The sequence below is a fragment of the Corvus kubaryi genome, unplaced genomic scaffold (genome assembly GCF_017639235.1).
Source record: "Corvus kubaryi isolate FWS band 111438036 unplaced genomic scaffold, C.kubaryi_AGA036_p1.0 37398, whole genome shotgun sequence".
In the NCBI taxonomy this organism is placed as follows: Eukaryota; Metazoa; Chordata; class Aves; order Passeriformes; family Corvidae; genus Corvus; species Corvus kubaryi.
Genome location: NW_024581137.1, coordinates 45,481,070 through 45,501,463, shown reverse-complemented (window position 1 = coordinate 45,501,463; position 20,394 = coordinate 45,481,070). Strand labels below are relative to the sequence as shown.

At 37.5% G+C, this 20,394-nt stretch overlaps 1 protein-coding gene across 11 annotated transcripts in view; it reads left to right on the top strand.

The window, feature by feature from the left end:
- PARD3 (par-3 family cell polarity regulator) overlaps positions 1-20,394 on the top strand; it is a 420,254-nt gene that overhangs the window by 224,609 nt on the left and 175,251 nt on the right. For 6 of the 11 annotated variants that reach the window (XM_042044370.1, XM_042044369.1, XM_042044367.1 and 3 more), the window contains 4 exons: positions 1,162-1,290; positions 5,138-5,176; positions 17,932-18,120; positions 18,593-18,763. In XM_042044370.1, coding sequence (XP_041900304.1) covers positions 1,162-1,290; positions 5,138-5,176; positions 17,932-18,120; positions 18,593-18,763 — 528 coding nt within the window. The remainder of the gene's footprint in view (positions 1-1,161; positions 1,291-5,137; positions 5,177-17,931; positions 18,121-18,592; positions 18,764-20,394) is intronic. The other 5 variants (XM_042044372.1, XM_042044371.1, XM_042044374.1 and 2 more) reach the window with 1 other exon arrangement.

Genomic DNA, 20,394 nt, shown 5'->3' with positions numbered 1-20,394 from the left:
TTATTGAGGATGTTGCCAAGGATGGAAGACAATATCCTGAAAAGGTTTAGTGAATTAACTGAAAGGGACATAAGAGGAGGAAGTTGTACAGAGAATCAAGGCCACTTCCCTCCTGAAGGAAGGATGTCCTCAAGGGAACTAAATTTCTCTTAGATAGGTGCACCACAGAGATCTTTCTGCAAATATAGCTGAGTGATATAAGATGTTACCACCCACAGCTCTTCATTACTGTCCCTAAGCCAAATGACACCGGAGGTACAGCTGAGTCTGTAACTGCCTCTCAGTGCTCTAACTTCACTTTACTGCAAAATTGGCCAAGTCAGCTTGAATTGCTGCTGGAGGATAGCCCCCTATAATTACTGTAATTCAAGGTAACCCAGATGACTCGGGTAGAAGAGGACTCAGAAGCATTTAAGACGACAGCTTTGGCATCTCAGCTGTGTGAGCTGTGCTCTCTCATGAGGGGAAGGAAAAAGATGGTTTGCTGACTTCTGAGGACCATGCTCCCTTGCTTAACACTGTAGTTGATTTGCCTTCATTTCCAAAATGTTTCTGAGCAGGCAAGACTGAGATTATTTGATCTTTCTCTGGCTTCTCCCTTACTGAAGTTAGCTCATACAGTGGGAAATCCTGCATTTATTCCATTCCTGCCTTTCCTGATCAGTGGCATGTGGAGGCCAAGGGATTGGACCGCTGAACAGAGGCAAGATAAAGAGTAGCAACCCCGAAGTTATATGGGGAAAAAATCACTTTCTACTTTTGTCACAATTTATTGTGCTAGATATATTTGGAAGGTATGTGCAACACCAAGACACATGGAAACAGGACCAGTTTGGGATCATACTTTGATTTTGCCAAAAGATATTTATGCAGAAGTTCTGGTAAATGGGATTGGATGTCTTTAGAGTATACTGGACTATACTGTTGCTGCTGAAAAGGAGGGAAGTAGACTTTCTGGCTTGTTATTTGTATTTGTATGGGAAGGATGACCATTTAATTAGTTCTATTAAGTGAAAGCTGTAATGTGAGCTAATAAGCAGATTGCTCCAGTGAGGGTTTTCTGATACTGTCCTATGTGATTCACGTGACTTTTCGCTATAAGTGTCTGCTGGTTTCCCTGTTTTGGAGTCTTACTGATTTCTACCATTTCCTTTGTTACAGGTAAATGGAGTTGATCTAACGGGGAAAACTCAAGAAGAAGTTGTGTCCTTGCTGCGAAGTACCAAGATGGGAGGGACCGTTGCCCTTTTGATTTTTCGACAGGAAGAAACATTCCATCCAAGGGAACTGGTGCGTAAAATAGAGAGCAGCTAAGAGATTTAGATGAGTATGAGCAAATGATTTGATCTTGTCACCTGCTAGTAAACATGCATGGCCAGCACTGAATATAAGAAAAAAGAAAAAAGCTATTTTGCTTTATTTAGAACATTTTACATGCATGTTTTCTATTTTCTTCACGATCTGCTATTGAAATTAAATATTTGTTGATAATGTATAAGTGAGAGCTTTATTTTGAGTGAAAATGTTTATTATAGAAGAAGCTATTGCATAGACTTTATTTGGATGCATGCAGATAAGTAGATTATTTCATATCTTTCTAAGGTCAAATCTGTGTTTGAAAGCCTGCCATTTGTCCCACTACCTGCTCACTAATATGTTCTCGAACATATAACATTATGCCAGAATAGGATATGTAAATACCTTTCTATCAAAAAAGTGGAAGATATAAGAAGTAGTAGCCTTTTTTGAATATAAATGCAATCTCTGTGGAATGGAAACCCTGCAGTTATTAATTTAGCAGGGCAATTCGGAAGATGTTTCTAAGGAATTTACATTAAATAGGAATAAAATGATGTTTCATACTGTACCTGCTCCACTTGCATAGTGTATATTGATATTTCTCTGATAATTATTCAAGATAATTTCTGTTATGAAAAGGTAGACTCTGAATGGTAGCAGTCTTACTTTGTTCTGTACTCAAACTCCTGAAGTTATTTATTATTTGTATTATTGTAGCTGTATACAACTCTAAAATAACTTATTTGGCTGCATTATTGTGAGAAGATAGACAAATATAAGTATGATGAATTAATACCTTCATTTTTCTATTGGATTTGTGTTATTTTGAATGGAAAGAAAATGAATTTTTGTTTGGCCATTTTAAGATATTAATCATTAGCTTTTACTTTTCAAAACTACCATTAAACATAGGAAGTCAAAGTGACAGGGAAGGTTGCAAATGAACCAACTTTTACCTTAACATTCTTGGAACATGCCTTCAAGTGACTGAAGTGAAAGCTGTCATAAAGTGAAGAGAAATAAAAATTTGAAATCCTATTACAGCCTACCTTATCACTGTAACAGTGAAAGCAATCTGTTTATAAGATCCTGTGGTATAATTTTCATGGTACTGCTATCTTTCGTAAAGATGAATGAAAATGCTTTTTGAGATTTCTAAATAAACTTAGAAGTAAGAAAATGTCTTAATTTTGTGTATATTATTTCTATGGTAAAATGAGGAAGTTTTAATGCATAATTTGACATGAGATTTTGTTTAAATAATTGTAACAAAGATAATGGTGTAAGTAATGCAGAGATTTCTTAGCAATACATTATCTAGTTTTAAAATAACAGCAAGTCAGCCCCCTTGAAGGAGTTCAATCTCAGCAGCCTCCTTGCTGTGGCTCAGGCAATACTCTCAACTACTTTGGCAAAGTCCAGCAAAGGGAAGCCAGACCTTGCCATGGCTGTGTCAGGTAGCAGGTGGGCTTTGCACTGTGTAATGAGATCAGATCTGAACTGGTGTGTTTTTCTGCAGCTCCAGTTGAACAAATGGTATTGTGAGGATCTGACAGTACATGTGTGTGATGATCCTCTGTTGAATAAGGATTTGTTTGTTTGCATTCTGACATGAAGAGCTCTTAGGTATGCACTGCTGACTGCTGTCAATGAGCAGGAGCAGAATTGCTGGGGAAGGTGTTGAACTAAAAGTCATCATAAAGGCTGTTCTTTCTTCTCTGGTAAGAAATAATCCTCAAAAAAAAAAATAAAGCAAGTCTTTTCAACCAGCTCTTCTCATTGATTTTTACTGGTATTTTGAAAAAAACAAAACAAATTAGAAAAACAGTCAAACAAAAAAGCCAAGAAAAAAAGAAAAGAAAGAAAATTAATATTGACATAGAGAGGGGAATGACCTGAAATGATGTCATTTCATCTTTTTCACATGCAGACTTTCATCGGCCACTTAGGAACAATTTGTCTTTGCATCCTTTCCCTATTTCTCTCATATTTTCTACATGTTTGTGCTTTAAATATTAACTGAATGAGATGTGTCTCAGAAACCATATATATAAAATCATGTTATTTTATGTTATCTATCTTATTTAGGGTAGGACTTGCTGTTGCTTACTGAGAACACTCAATATGAAAACATTTTATGTTTGCCAACATTTGTACACGTAGTAATCCCAATAAAACAGGTGTTTAGATTTTATGTTTTCTATTTTGGGTTATGGCTTATTGAATGACTTGTGAAAAAAATTAAACCTCATTGGGTTTCAAGTAAAATGAAGATTATAAACTTCAGAAAAGTTAAGGGTTTTAATGTTGCTGTTATTATCTGGAAGGGGTTTATGAAAATGTGTAATTGTAGCTAAAACTCAGGGGATTGTTAAGCTGAGCCTGTTTAGGTTGGTATGGGATCTCTGAAGCTTGTGTGGATGAGGTCAGGTATGTGTTTGTGATGATCCAGTGCAGCAGATCATGATAAAAGCGAGTGAAATGTGGAAGCAGGGAATCAAATCAAGTTGGCAGAAGTCAACTTTTCTAATTAGTGAGATCTGGAAGGATGATTATTTTTCTCCAGAATATCAGGCATTTTATTTCTTCTACAGTTACCTAATGCCAGATAGGTAATGTATTAGGGCTTGTCCACACTGATGTGAGGTACAGACATATTATCTCTTAAAACCCTTCACTTTTTGCAAAAGGGCCAAGATTACTCTGGTTAAGTAGAGCTCCTGTAGCACTGTGGTTACCTCACATAACTTGTGAAGCATTTGCTTAGAGCTGCTACTGACTATGTGAATCCTCTGAAGGATTGACTTAGGTTATTTAGCTTTTGAGCTATATTCTCAGTATCAGCAGATACTGGCTGGCAGCATTAGTCTCCAGTACCCCAAAAATTAATATGCTCATTGGTACATGTTCCTGGTAGTTGTCTTCATTATTTTTTCCTTTCTGGTTGTTAGCTTCAGGTTGAAGCTTACTGGATGTTTGCATTACTGCTTTGCCACTACATTTTTGTGCTTTACCATTTGAATGTCCTACAAAACAGCCTAAACCAAAAATGTCTAGTAAACCTTAGCATTTCATTATGGCCCAGCTGAGTGGAAAGAAATAGCTGGTTAGCCCAAAAGCGGTCAGCCAGCCAGCACCAAGGTGTCTCCTGAGTTCTCAAATGGATTTTAATATAAGTGGATGTGGGCTTGGAAGAGCCATAGTTCCTTATGTGTGTTTCCAGAACTGTGTGTGGGATGCATTTTCCAATGATGTGTGTTTGCCTTGCGTGCCCCGAGACACAGGTGAGGAATGCAAAGTACAGGAGGGTCCCATCTCTGGTGAACTGAATGCACCCTCCTGTCCTGGGATAAGCAGTGATGCAGTTGTGGCTCATCTACACATGCTCAAAACAGGAATCCCTTTCTAAAATGAGAGTGGATGTTTTAAAAAATAGGTACTCATTTAAAATATTTGGAAGGGTTCATCTGTACTGCTGAGGTCATTCTTTGAAAACTTCAAAGTGGAAGGGAAAAGCCAGGGGAGAACTTCCCTGAATGAAAATGTTCCACCAGCCAGAAAATGGTGCAAGCAGTCGTGGTTCTTCCTTGGCCAGACAGTCACCACCCTCATAGCCAGGCAGAGTCAGGTGCATGTACCATAAGGGCACTGGAGTTATTTCTGGTCACTTCTCATGTAGTGGGTGTTTAGACAAATTTCAGTCAGGGGTGTGATGAACACCCTTCATTTTTTATTACCACTTCACGTCAGAATTAGAGCTTTTTGTTTATCCCCTTGCTGTTAGATAGTATATGTCATATGTAGTTGTGTTCTTATTTATTTTTTTTACTTCCTTTAGAGTGCAGAACAAAGCCAGTCACAAATTCCAAAGGAAACGGTAAGAGCTTTGTCTTTTCCATACTGGAAGACTCCCAAATGTTTTTAAATTGATATGGCACTTATCCATCGAAGTTTTACCGATCCTTCTTTCACCTTATATACTGTAGATGGCTCTCTGTAGCTTTACATTTTAAATGCATTTTTTAATGTAATTTCAAATACTGTTTGAAAATTATATAAAATTCTCTTACTATGTATGTTCAAGTGCTATTTGAAATTACATCTTTTATGTACAGCCAAAGGCCTAAAGTTAGATGATAAGAGTAAACTTTATCTTAGGTTACATATTGAGGCTAATTGTTTAAATCATGGTTATATGATGGAAATCTGAGATACAAACACAGAAATTAGGCAGCTGGGATTTAAGTCTTAATTGGATTCTCATAGCAAACCATTGGTAATTTTTTTTTAAGAAACTATATGGAAGTAGTATAAAGTTTAACCTTTTGAGGGCTGCAGCAGGTCTGTATATGATGTGCCAGTGAGGTTCTAGATTGAGGTTGTGTACTGCTAATATACCTCATTTTAGTCACTGGAATATGATTAGTCCAATATACAATATACTAATACATCTAAAAACTTTTTCTAAAATAAAAGGTGTATTTTATGAAATACTGACAGAGAATATAACAACAATATAGTACCTTAAAGATATACTGTATCTTAGTTAAAAACATATTTCAAGAAGCTCCATTCAGTTAGGTACCTATTTAAAAATGAATTAATAAATTATATTATGGAGAAATTGAGAAGATTCTTGTTGGGATTTGAAATAAGTTAGGTTCCTGAAAAACAGAAAGAGCTTGTCTAGATAATTCAGAATGTGTTACCAGCAATAGCAAGATGTTGCCTGGAATAAAAAGAGTCAGGACTAGGTGAAGATATGTAAGAGCCATCTCAGAGAGGTAATCAAGGGTACGTTGGTTGATGCTATTAATTTTTCAGGCCAATGGAACGTAAGTGTAAAAATGGGAATTTGGGTTGAATATTAGCGGTATTCGCTTCTATCCTTCCAGCTTTTAGTGTCCTTCTATTGAAAGTCCTCTCCTTAAGGGCTCTGCAAAACTGTGGGTGTATCATTGTTTCAGACATGCCTTGCAGTATCTCTTTAGTGCATCTCATTAGAGTATGTATGTTTTTATCTTGATAGTTTCTTACCACGTACTGCTGATATGTAAGGAGATCAAAGATCAAAGCCCAGGATAGTATTTCTACTTGTAACCGAATACCATTGAGAATAATTTGTGGGTGCAGCCTTATAAAAGTGTCCTGGTTTTAGGAGTTGAAATTCCACCCCAAAAGCTCATTAAGATAAGGCAGATTGCCTATAAGGTGTTTATAGAAATCAGTTGCTTATCTGTTGCAAAGTTAATGTTCTGTAGCAAATTCCATGGTGAAAACTTTTCTTTGGCGTTCTTGGAACCAATACCCAGAGTTCATCTAAGGAAAGATCAGAATAAAATAGGTATGTCCCATTTGTTCTCTTTAGGCATGGGGTAAAAAAATGCTTGTTAATCAGCAGATTATGCAGGAGGGACAGGGAGTGTATGAGTAGCTAGGGATTTCTGAAAAAACCAGTTAGAAAGCCCTAGCAAGCCTTGAAAATATGGAAGTGAATTGGAAAACATATGAAGACTGAGTAACATATGGTTAGTGAGGGAATGAAGCTAGAAACCTGATCAATAGAAAAAGAAATTGCCTAATGTCTTGGGTTTTTCATTCATTATGCATTGGGATTTTTTGTTATTTATTTGAAAGCTGAGAACAACAGTGATTGATAGGAATCTATCTAGTAGGAACACTAGGTCTCTTTATATTTGCCGACTCCAGTATGTGAATTAAAAAATGGACTAAATGTGAAAGGTGTCAGTGGATATTTATAATGCACAATGCTTTTGCACTTATCTTCCTTGTTCCAATCTACTTAGCTCTGGATAAGTGTGATACTCCAGTTTTACAGAACTAATTTTCCTGAGCTGCATGTTAATAGTACAGTCACACATTCTTTATAATTATTTTTGAAAGTATTTTTCATTGCTTTCCTTTATTCTCCTTGGTTCTGCCTCAATACCTGCTTATTTTTCCTCTGTCTACTTTTCAGGTCTTTGAGATTTCTAATCTCGCAATTTCTATTTCTGTGCCTGCACTGATCTTTGTGCTGTTAGTTGTGAGGTTTTAGTCTTCAAGTGTCAAGGACTTGATAGTAGAAAGCAAAGCAAAAAAAAAAAAAAAACCCAACAAAAGAGTATGATGAAGGCAGTGAAGCTACAGAAATGATAGAGGTGGAATGCAAGTCTGTTTTTCATTTGAAGGCAAATGGTTGTAGGGGTTTTTGTTGTTGTTGTTGTTGTTATGTCTTTATGGAGAAATAGAAGAAAAATGCACCTTTGAAATTTAAAAAAAAAAAAAAAGAAATGAAGAAAAACTCCCTTGAAAGTAGAAGGCCTGAAATAAAATCACAAAATATCAAGCCTAACTTATCAACACATTCTTCACTCAGGGGTTACCTTTATGTAACTGTTACTTTGAAATGGTTTACACTAATATTGTGGCACTTGGATGCAGCAGTTACTCCTCATAGAGGTAAAACTGAAAACGTTGAAGGTAATTTTTTTCTTAACTTGTGGCCTGAAATCCTTGACAGAGTTATTCCTTACAACCCATATAAAAGCATATGAATTCAGTTTTGTTATACACCATCACAGAATAAAGATTCTCAATCTTAAACTTCCATATGAGAAGATTTTGTAATTTGATAGGCTCACACAATTTAAGCTTTGCTCTCCTGTTTTACGTAAGAAATGCAAATTGCTGATGCAGCTTCAGCTTCTACCCAGTAACTGTGCCCTGGTGAAAACAAGACTGGTGTTTTTACCTTTTGCTTTGCTTATGAACAGAGCTGGTGCTCTGTTTCCTCATGAAGCAAAGAAATCTCCCGTATCTTGGTTGAAAGGTTGTTTCACCCAGCCACAAGTTTGTGCCATTTGTATAGCTGATGACAGCATGGAACAGAGGCACCTATTTCTAAACAGGGAATTTGGCATGTAGGAGATTGGCCATAATATGAAAACTAGTAATTTATCATTATTACATTTCTGTTTCTAAGCATAATTATCTTAATGCTGTTACAGTGCATTGAAATGAACTGTTAATTATGCTATGTAAAACATCTGCCAATTAATTTTTCCTCATACTCTTTGAAAGTTGATAGTGTTTCAGTAATATTTTGCATTTACAATTGTCATTCACTGTTTGTTTTCTGAATTCAGAACCAGCAAGTTAACTTTCCCGTAAGCATAATGCTAGAAAAATAATAATTATCATGTGAGTAAGTATTTTCTAAGGAGTGTTGTCTATTGGTAAGAAGAGATTTAAAGTTAGTATTCAGGATTTCATTTCATGATTGTTGCACTCAGCAGCATGGAAAAGCTTCAGTTTTCTGTTCTCGTTTGTTTTTCTGTCAAATTGCTGTAAGTGAGCAGAATGTTATGAATTTAAGTGAGTGCAGGATTCGTAACAGTGACACAACACGAGTGGTTGGTGTGTTGGAACAATATATAAATGTTTAGCAGCACTGATAGAAATTACAAATGGAATTGCTTTTTATTTTCTTCTGAACTCAACTGTTTGATACTCCTGTTATTATCTGAATTTAATTTTGATCACTGTGTTTTTTCAGATGCAATTGCTGTTCTTGCCAAATTCTTCTGTGTGTGATTCTGAGTAAATTACCAGCTACCGTTTTTATTGCAAGAATTCATTGCCTATAGGAAAGGGGTGACACTGGTCAGAGGCATTTTGCAAGAACTAATGCATAGTTATTTTTGTATACTTTTTGTATGTAACTTTTCATATTGTGAATGTGAGAGGCAATACTAGCAAATGCCTAGAAATACATAATTTGTATTGATTAATGGATAGAAAATTCTTGTGGAAAAAAGCACAGTCAGTGTTGAGTTTTAAGAGGATGGTATGCTGAGTGCATATGTGTTTGTCTTTTGCTCAAAAGTTTGTATTACTTCAAGATACCTAGTCACTGGGGATGTATCCATAGATATTTTTTAAAAGCTGTAATAAGTTCCCACCATTTCCTATTTAGCACTTCTATAGAACTTCAGCTTGGTGATCCAAGTGTCTAAACATTGAGCCAAGATCATAGATGGACTAATGTCAGACTATACCACCAGCAGTGGTGTTGTCAGTAGGTACAGAATGATTTTATTGAAAGAGGATATGTCTGACTGATGATTAAGCTGATGCTGTTATTTCCTCCATGTGCTTAGATGTATTTTTGTACCTTTTTTTTCTAATGGTGTGAGGCACAAGGGTGATTGCAATGTTTTAAAGGCATTTTTAGTGCTATTTTTGAGTGATTTCAGCTAATATTTTTAATAAAGTTGTGACATAAGAAACAGATTGCTGTCCATATGAAAGAAATAGGTAGTGAATGTGTGATTTCTGCAAGGTACTGTTGTCGTTTCAGTCTTTTACCATAGCAGATACTCTAGTATTGAATAGCATGTTCTGGCACATTAATGACTGGAGATAAGACATTAATTCCTAGTGAATAATTAATACAACAGTTAAGTGACTGTGTTCATGAATGCTTTTTGACCAGTCTGAATTTCCTGTAATGTTCAGTGATAAGCCACATAAACTTCTGCATAATGTGGTGCTTGGAACTGACCCTCAGGCTCAGTTTTGACTGTTACCAGCTGGTGATTTACCTGGGATGTGGTGTGACACATTTAAACTGGCTTTTTGCACCACCATAGGGCAGCTTTGGTCGCTTTCTCAACACTGGAATTGGTAACACTTGCTGAGCAATTCCCAGTTTCATGGAAGAGAACATGTGTCCCTCCACTGTGACAGGCTTGTGTTAGTGCCACCATTGCAGAGTCATCCAGAAGCCACGCCCATGTGTACAAACTTGTTGATTTGGTGTAAACCTTGTTTTACTGCATCATTGCCTTTAGACTCATGGTGTTGATTCTCCCTTGATATTAAATGTAGGGAAAATAGTGAGATGAAATGGTTTGCTGTGGTTGTCTGGAAGTCGGCAGCAAAAGTAGGAGTGAGACGCAGATCAGTCTGAGTGCCCCATACTGGCATTACTTCATGGGGAATGTGTTTCTTGCCATGGATTTCTACAAAGGAATAATTTCTCTTTCAACTTGTTTTTCCTGTCTGTCTTTTCCAGACACTACCTCTTTCTTTGGTCTTTCAGGTCTTGTAAATCCTATAGGCCAGTGAGAAAAGTGAGGATTTTTAGGGAGCTCTGTCATTAGTGTGTTGGGCATTGAAGTTTTTCTTGAAGAAGGGATAGTGCAGAGAGCTGTAGTTTTATAGGCTTCTTTGGCAGAGCAGACACCTGCTGTGTACCTAATCCCTTGGTTTTCACTTCTCTAGGATAAGCAAAGTGTAAAGAAACAGGGTTAGCATTACAATCACATGTTTTTGTTTCAGGACATACAGTAGGAATACAGTTTGAGTAGGAACAACAGTTTTGAACAGAGTATGTTGGCCTGAATAAAGGACAGTCATTATGGTACCTGCAACAGACGTTGTGAGAAGATGTGAGATTAAGAACCAACAGAATGTAATTTTACTGGTCTGATCAATTTTTTCAAATGTAGAATCTCATCTGCTTAAACCAGTTTCTGTGACAGCCCAGATCAGACTGTTGGCATTAGGGAGAGTAATGTTAGTACAGACAAGCAATGGATTTCTTATAGAGAGAAATAACAAACATATGGATGTACTTAAACATGGGCTTTTGCAGAGCTTTGATTTCCATACTAAATGAAACTCACATGCTAGAATTTTTGTGCTTTGGAAAAGCATTTAATTTTTTCCTAAATCATATCTTAATCCTTCAAAACCTTTAAACTGAAGATATTTTTGAATGTGGAACATCTTTTCTGATATTAAATTAAATCCTTAAAATGGACACAACAGGAAATGCAAAGGGGCTGTTTTACAGTACTTTAATGAACTAGCATTGCTGCCTATAAATACTAACCAAAGTTAATCTATATATCATACACAAAAAACTTTTCCTTGATAGGATTAAGACTAAAGCAGACCACATTTCCCATAAAATCTCAGAATTCAGATCTACTTTTTGATATTCAGCAGCCATTGTTTGATTTGGATGAATGCAATCTTTGCCAGATGTGACATATTAACTTTGCTAATATGAATAATGAGTCTCTGTATATACATGCAAATATGATTCATTAGTGTTTATCTAACATATGACAGATATTGAAATTCTTAATCTAGGAAGAGCTAGAACAAGAAAGCAAGCATAAGAATTCTTGTTGTTTAGTTGGCTTAAAACCTGTATCATTTTATAACCAGGTAATAGATACTTTAGGTCCTCAAAACCTACAATGCAAGACAACCATGTGATTTAAAAAAAAAAAAAGGTAAAAGGCCTTGTATTTCAGGAGAAAACTGGGTTGGAGTGTGCATGCCACTATTGGATCAGTGGTCAGGCTTTTCTCTGCTGGAGGCCCAGTTTAAAATCTGATTGGGTTGCTCTAGTTATTTTTATCTTTAATGCCTACCTGTGGTGGGATGTGCCAGCTCTCAGTTATTGCTCCCAAGGAGGGGTCTCAACTGACTGAGAGGTGTGAGGTGTGTTTCAGGCCACCTACATTGATCTGTTTTCAGTACCTCCAGCAGCAATACATTACATTTTTATAACTACTAAACATCCCCCCCCACCCCCCCAAACAGTTGTTGGCCAAAGAAGCTGCATTGTTTCCTTAGAGCTGTTTGTTTCACATGCTCTACTTTTGTATATGCAATGGCATAGGGTGAGAGTGAGTCATCCTCCGTTTGTGTATCTCACTTTAGAGGGTGGCCTGATAGGACAGGAGTGTCACCCACCTAACCTGAGGGACAAAACAGTTTGAGTCATCTCTGATGTTAAGAACGTCTTTGCACAACAGCTAAGTGAAATCTCCTCTCTTGCGTATATCCTGCCTCATTCTATTTTTTAAAATAATAAAGACAAATTGTATTGGTTTCCCAGTGTATGGGACTTATGATTTCTTAGTATTATGGATACCTTATGAGAAAGAATTACATAATGGATGCTGTATTAAAATCTTCTAAAGACTGAAAATATCTTGGAAAAGGGTGTTGTGTTAGGTTGGAATTCCCCACTACTGGAGCCCAATTACTAAACCTGGGATTTTGCAATTTCCAGTAGTTTTACAGCCAACACTTGCTAGAGAGCTCTTACATCTACCAAACTCATCTTTTGAAATTTCAGGTTTTCCATTTGGTTAAATTGTAAAGAGAGAAGATACATTTGTGAGGCAAAAGGTTGATAGATTAACAAAATAGTAGTTAAACAGAGGCTAAGGGGCTGTAATGTTAGAAGGCTGGACACAACAGAACTTGAAGCAGGTGAATTGAACATGAATTGAACAGTCAGTGGGATCATTCAAGTCATTAGGTAGCTGTGCTATAGTTAATTAATAATGTGAATGTCATCACTGTGGTATCTGTATATATATATATACACATATAAGGGTGTGTTGTACGTGTACATGCATATACGAGTGCATACAAGACCTCTGTAAAAGTTTTCGTATCTATAACTTGGAAATACAGGTTACCCTTCAAGAGTGGAGATGCAGAGCTTTACAGATTGCTCTGTGAAAGGGAACAGGAGCGCATTTCTGTGTACATAGTCACAGAGTAATGTGCAGAGAAGTTTCAGTGGCTGAATAACTGCTGAGCAGGCAGCAGGTCTAAGCTTGCAAGAGAATGAACTTCACTGGAGAGAATGCTGCCAGATTTGTAGCTGCAGTGAGTCACTGAGGAAACCTGTCCTAACTTGACTGAAAATTGCTTCCCCTGTTAGGTGGGCGGAGGGTTTTCTTTGCTGTTCAGTTTCTGTTTTCACCCATCTCATGCTGCTTAACTCACCAGCTGAACCCTGATGAGGTCCTGCAAAGGGAAGAAGTCCCGAGCAGTAGCGTGTAAAACATGAACCACCAGCCGGTCGAGAGATGCAATTGTCCCGCTCTGCTCTCCACTGCTGCAGCCTCACCTTGGAAATTGTGTGCAGTTTTGGGCACCACAGGATAAGGAAGCTATGAAGCTATTAGAGAGTGTCCAAAAGAGAGCAACAAGGATGGTGAAAGGCCTTGAGGGGAAGCCATGTGAGGAGCAGCTGAGGTCACTTGGTCTGTTCAGCCTGGGGAAGAGGAGACTGCGGGGAGACCTCGTTGTGGTCTTCAACATCCTCACGAGGGCAAGAGGAAGGGCAGGCACTGATCTTTTCTCTATGGTGATCTGTGACAGGACCCAAGGCCTTAAGTTGTGCTAGCGGAGGTTTAGGTTGGATATTAGGAAAAGATTCTTCCCCCAGAGGGTGGTTGGGCACTGGAATAGGTTCCCCAAGGAAATGGTCACAGCACCAAACCTGACAGAGTTCAAGAAGTGTTTGAACAATGCTCTCAGGCACATGTTGTGACTCTTGGGGTGTCCTGTACAGGGCCAGGAGTTGGACTTGATGATCTTTGAGGGTCCCTTCCAACTCAATGTATTCTATAATTCTGTGATAAAAGGATAAAGAGGAGATGCTGTTACTAGTATGATGAGAAAACTAATGGCACTCTTACTGTCAAAGTCTATTTTAATATTGTTTATAAAATTAAATCTGATTTTATGATCAGATCAGAAATGCTACATAGAAGATTAACTTACGCGGAAGAGAAAAACAGTTTCCCCCATTTATCTTACGGCTTTTTTAAATCTCTCTATATATCAAAACACTGCTCTAAGTTTGCTCTAGTCAGGAAGTTTAAATTTACAATGTATTTATGTTGTATTTAAAAAGTGAAAAACTTATCTCAAACGTCGTTTAGCATAAATTGATGCTAAATATGATTTTGAAGCCAAAAAAGTCACCTACATATTTTATCACCAATTGAATTTTTATTACAAATTACATACTTGAGCAGCTTCATTCATCCAACTGAAGTCATTTCAGATGACCTTTTCCTCAGCAGCCTCTGTCTGAACAGAATATTGTTCTGCTGTTAATTGTTTTGGACATAGTGTGTGAAAAATCTTAAGGGAGTTGAATTTTGTTGTTCAGGGTTCACAGTACATAATTTTGCTTGCATGTTTACTTCTGGCCTGTCAAAATACATGAAGGAGTAAATTTCTCCTACAGATCAACTAATCATGAAAATAATGTTGAGGTGTTTGATTGACATAGTGAGGCTGTTAATTTAGAGAGTATCAAGATCAAATGGAAGCTACTGCAATTAGGAAGTGACTGTGTTCTCAGCTGAAATTTTTTAATGCTGCATTTTAGATTTTTGTGCGTTTTTATGCTGTCTCATGGACATATTAGGGAATTTCTGTGATTTGTTACATTTAAATACTTAATGTTCAACACCATATCAGTGCAAATGTTACTTTTTTGTAATAGGTGTTTTTATATCGATTGGAGAGAGTTGCTGCACATGTAATGTTTCTGTACTCTAAAGGGCTTTGGAAAACAAAGGATTCAGTCATGAAATTTTTGTTGGTTTTTGTTTTGTTTTGTTTTTGTCTTTACAACTTTGGTTCAAAGTATTATGATAGCGGGCTAAAAATCTTCCTGCTCATTTCTCTGTGAATTGCTCCTTTATGACATGCTTAGAGGTTCCTTATCACTATATGGTCCTGTTCCAAGGTTTTTATGGGGGAAGTTATGTTCAATATATCATACATATTAAGACCTCCTTTGATACCATGGTGTGACAAAAATGTTAAAGTTGGTACTTTCATATCCATAGCCCTTGAAAATTAATGGTTCAGTTTATATTGAAAGCCGCATTTTTAATGTTTGTTCAATTTTTTATTTTTTTTTTAACTCTATCTTCAAGCATATGATACTGGAAGGTATCACGCAGATTCTAAAGGGCAAAAGGCTTCTTATGTCCCTAAAATTCCAGACATAGGTATCGTGGTCAAACAAGTGTCCTTAGGTGGGAAAAACTGTGGAGACCTTATGAAGTCCCTAAAGAAATTTAGCCATAGCCCAGTAATGGTAATTTTCTTCCTTGAGTGAGTTGAGCAATTTTCTCATGCCTTCAGTACTTCTGATCCAGTGCTGAGGCTGCTGTTTCTCATTTTTTCATGAGCATGATCTGCTTGCTCATGTACAGCTGCTAAGGTGTAGTTCGTTCCAAGTTTTGGCCTCACATTTCACTGTGAGGTGTCTGTAGCCTGATATTGGCTTATTTCCTTATTCAAGATTGCAGGAAACAAGCAAGCATAAGCCTCATCTTAAAACCAGTGCTGAGCTGATAATGCAGCTCTTTGGTCTCACTGAAGAGAGGCAGGGTAGAGGCCATTAGCTAAGTCCTTGGGGATGCATGTGGGATGCTCACTCCAATTGACCCTTTGTCATATAGAAATACACCTGACAGGCTGTACAAGGAAGCAGTTGAGTTCTGTGCCCTGGAAGGGAGATTGCTTTGCCTGAACTTTTGGCAGATTTTTTTGAAGATTAGAAAATATTGGTGGAGGAGGGCAATTGATTCTAAATTTATGTTGACAGTAGTAAAAAAAAAATTTCATAAGCATATCTGCTTTCTTGGCTAAGCCACACATCCTACCTTGGCTTTATCTCTCTTTTGGCTCTCAAGCTTTTATTCCTACTACTATTTATTAAGGAATATGAAAATGATCAGTGTTACAGAAACTATAAGGTAATGTGCATCTGTCTCAGATTGTTTTATTCTGCAGCCACTTGACAAAATGTGGATTCAAACATATGCTGGAGCTAGTGCTTCTGTGAGCCAAGCAGGAAAATTAGGGTTGTAATTTTCCCATAATTTGGGAAACATCTTTTAGATAGAGTATTTTTCAATGGACACAATACACCTTTCCATTCCTCACGGCTAGCACTGATTATGCTGTTTTGTGTGGCCAAGAGATGTGTTTGAATAGTGGGATTCATAAGCAAGCCAGCCTAGCTATGGCACTTGGATAAGGGGTGTAAATTTTTTGGTTGTTTTTGTTTTTATTTTTTTTTTAATTGATGAACATTGTGCTTTGTTATAAGCAAAAGGAGTTTAGTGCAAAGGGAAGGGCTGGTGAACACAGTAAGGTTCATGCTTTTAACCAAGTGGGAACAGATAGAGCTCCTGTTTTTCTTCCCTCGGCTATTGTGGCTCTCTCGGCAGTCTGACTGCCTTCCCTTGTGACATTTCACACTGCATTTCTAGGTCAGTGGTGACACAACTAGCATGCTTGTGCCCAAATTGAGCATCTCAGTCTGCTGTACTCCACATGGCCTTCACATCTATCTTTGCCATAGGCTGTGTTTGCATTTCCTCAAGTCCTAAGAAACAGGGACAGCTCAGCAGGCGCACATTAACTTCTCATATGCCTTCTCACTCATATGAGTGAACTTGCAAATAAATCACTGATGTGGGAAAAGTTGGTGTAAAATCAGTGTCAGAAACAGAGGTGACATGTTGCTAAGATTATGAAAATTTGGCCAGATTAATTCTTCCAGAGAAGAACTGCCAATGCTGGACATTAATGTGCACCTTCTGCTGTATGTTCTCTTACTCTTTCTCCTTCATGTGGGTGAAAAAAACCCAGCATAGTCAAGTTCACAAGCATCTTTTTGCAGAGAATTGCCTCTAAGGGCATGACTTATTTCTTTAGTGATAAAGTTATAACCAAAAGTGGTTATAACCACTTTGTTAGATTCGAAAGAGGATCAGAAACAAGTGAAGAGCGTCCACTGTAAGGGATGGGGCTTGTGAACAGCCTGTCCCTCCTGTTCCTCCCTTTGGCAGAAGTCTCTTGTGCATGAACAGTGCTCCTCAGGGCAAGGCCACTTTCATTCCTGGGTGTTGTGCCCATGATGCTGCCCCATGAATATCACTGCACTGTGGGGTCACTGCAAGGTCCCTGCTCCCAGCCCATTGCCACCCTGAATTGGGCAGGAGGTGAAGTGAGAGGCCAGGCACCTGTGCTTGTATAGCTTTTGGATGCATGGAAAGGTGTCATTGAGCAGCTCCTTGCTGGTGGCTGTGGCTACAATTCCAGATGCTCAAAAGCTGGGATTGTCCCAGCCAGGCTAAAACTGGGTGTTGAGGACAACAAAGATCCAAAGAAGTGCGTAAGAGGACAGAGGTGACGGGCAGAGCTGGTAAAAACAGGAAAATTGGCACTCAGAGCTGGATTTGATGATAAGCCTGGCAACAGCAGAAAGATGTGCTGTTGCAGATCTCAGCTATGTAGTTTTCTGGTTTTTCCTAACACAACTAGTTTTAAATAAAATGAGGTGACTGAGTAATTTTTGAATTTGATTTTCTTGCACTTAGTTTCTCCCTTAGACTGCAAAGCTCAATAGATTTTAAAAATGCTGTAGGTTTGCAAGTAGGAAAATATTTCTGATAAAGCTCTCTTTCGGCTAATGAAATAGCAGCTTACATGTGAGTTAGTATTGATGGCAGATTCAGTAATGACATGTGATTCAATTACTTTACTAGAGAGAGAAGCACTTAGACACAAATGTAAGATATTTCTGAACCTAGGCATCAGCTGGAGGTGATTGAAAATACACGATTTGTGCACATTTCTTCACATAATTACTGTGGAAAATATTGTGGCATTGTAGTTAAAAACAGAGACTTTTGAATGCTAATAGCTGTAGAGGGAAGAGAATTCCCAGAGAAATGCTATTCTATAAGCCCATGCTAATCTCCCCAACAGAAAGCAGAAGAGGAGGAGCTTGTCCTCACACCTGATGGCACCAGGGAATTCCTGACTTTTGAAGTTCCACTGAATGACTCTGGGTCAGCTGGACTTGGCGTGAGTGTCAAAGGTAACCGGTCAAAAGAAAACCATGCCGATTTAGGAATCTTCGTCAAGTCCATTATTAACGGTGGAGCAGCATCCAAGGTAAGAGGGAATATCTGTGTACTTTGGTCTTCCTCAGTTTTCCGTAAGTTATTTTGAAAATAACCATAGATTGAAGAAGAATGAGATCTCTAGTGTTCTCCAATTATACCATCAGAGGTAACATTTAGATTTCTACTCACGTGTTTGCATGTCCCAGGATTTAAGCAGCCCTAACAGATTCTCGGGAAGGGACGAGCCATCTCAGGTACAGTTCCATTAGTGTGCTGTTTGAGCAAACAGATTATGATAATAGCTTGAGTGCAAAACTAGAATTGGGATAGGCATTTCCTACCATGGCTGCAATGGAAGCTATTATTCCAGTGTTCATTTGGCCATAAACTCTCAGGACTAAGCATAGTTGGTTGAATATTTTTGTTTTGATTTGTTGTTGTTTTTTATTTTTCTCTCTCCAGTAGACAAAGCTTCTTTTGTGTGTGTTTTATGTAACTATCTATTATTTTTCCTTTTCCAGGATGGCAGGCTTCGAGTGAATGATCAACTAATAGCAGTTAATGGAGAATCATTATTGGGCAAAACAAATCAAGATGCTATGGAAACCTTAAGGAGGTCTATGTCCACTGAAGGAAACAAACGAGGAATGATTCAGCTTATTGTGGCGAGGCGAATAAGTAAATGCAGTGAGGTAAAAAGCTTTTGATATCGGGATTAGGAATTTCTCTTCTGAGGTATTTGTGTTTACAGGAGATCTCATGTTTCCTCTGAGACTTGAAAAATAATATTTGAGAAGCTAAAGAAAGAGAGAATTACAAAATGATCTGAATTTCAGTGTTAGACATGCTAACGTTATTACTGATCAATAAAGTTATTCTTTTGAGTATTTTTGTCAATGAAAAATGGGAAACACTGAATAAAACTGTATTGATTTTGTAATTGGATCTCACTGTTTACGTGATTTTTGTTCAGTGGAATTTTTTATGTAGGTCTGTTAGATCTTTCATTTATAGACTTTGTGTTAACTGACTTGTTTCTTTGTCACTTCCAGTTTTTTAATTAAGAGTAGAGCTCTTATATTTCATTATTATATTTTATCTAAACAAAAGTTTCATGTAAAGATTCTGCAAAACTTTATACCAATAATTTAGTCATTTTGGATTTTAACTATGTTGTGTCTTGGCCTTAATTGCAGGGGAGGATAAAATACTGAATTCAGGGTGAAGTGGTGATTCTTCTGATGATTTGCAACTTGTCTTCTCTTGTACAGTGTTAATGTGTTGATGTTTTGAAATTTATTCATGATTCCTAATGGCTTATCTTCTATTTCATGTAAATAATACTATATACTAGGAATATCTGGACATACGATACTGAGAAGGATTGTAGATGCTGTGGAGGACAATTCAGAACAAATTGGAGAAAGGACTGAGTTGAATAGGATACAGTTGAATGGCGGGTCAGAAAAGCATCTTTTCTTTAGAAATCTAAAAGTCAATTCTTTCATTCTGGCAAGTACGAGTAGGTTTAATCAGGAACTTTATTTCTTGATCATCATGCTTCAGAAATGATGTGCATAAATTGGTTTAGTATTGCTGCTTCTGCACAGGGGAAAAAAGAATTGTTTACTTTTTAATGCATAAATCTGATCTTCAGAAAAAATCAGTCCATAGTGTATTATAAAATCATGTCTGAAAAAGACACTAGGCTCTCTAACAGTGTTAAGCTCCTCTTGATTAACTGCTTATACAAAGCTTTTATACACATACGGGTTAATATGTGCACACTGCTAGAAAGCCAGGCGGATACACAGGGTTTCTTGCTTAGCGTTGAAGGAATTACGACCTTTTTGTATGTGGTGATGTCCTTTTCTAGCCCTAATTCAGACTGTCTTTTGGCGACTGTTCCTTATTTTTACCCAATTTCAGGTGCTACTATGCATTACTACATAAAAAGGGTGAAATATTTTACACTGTTTCTCTGTTTAGTTTTCTTCTTTTCTAAAGGGTTGTAAAAGATGATCACTTTTCTCCTAGTGAAAGTCTTCTCGATTGAATTTATCCAGTGTTTGTAAACATGACAGAGATAAACTGGCAGTGATGAACCAAAGACGTCTCCTTAAATCCAACACAATTTTTACTCATTCAAGAACAGCTTGGTCCCCTATATCTGCCTGACATTTAGCATGATTTATTTAGCAGAAATCATGTGCCAAAACCAGCACAGCTGCAGTATATGTGCTTCAAGATAAAAGAACTGATTGTGGAAACAGATATAGATACACTGAAATGTACCTGCACAAGGGCAGGATAGGCCCTGTCT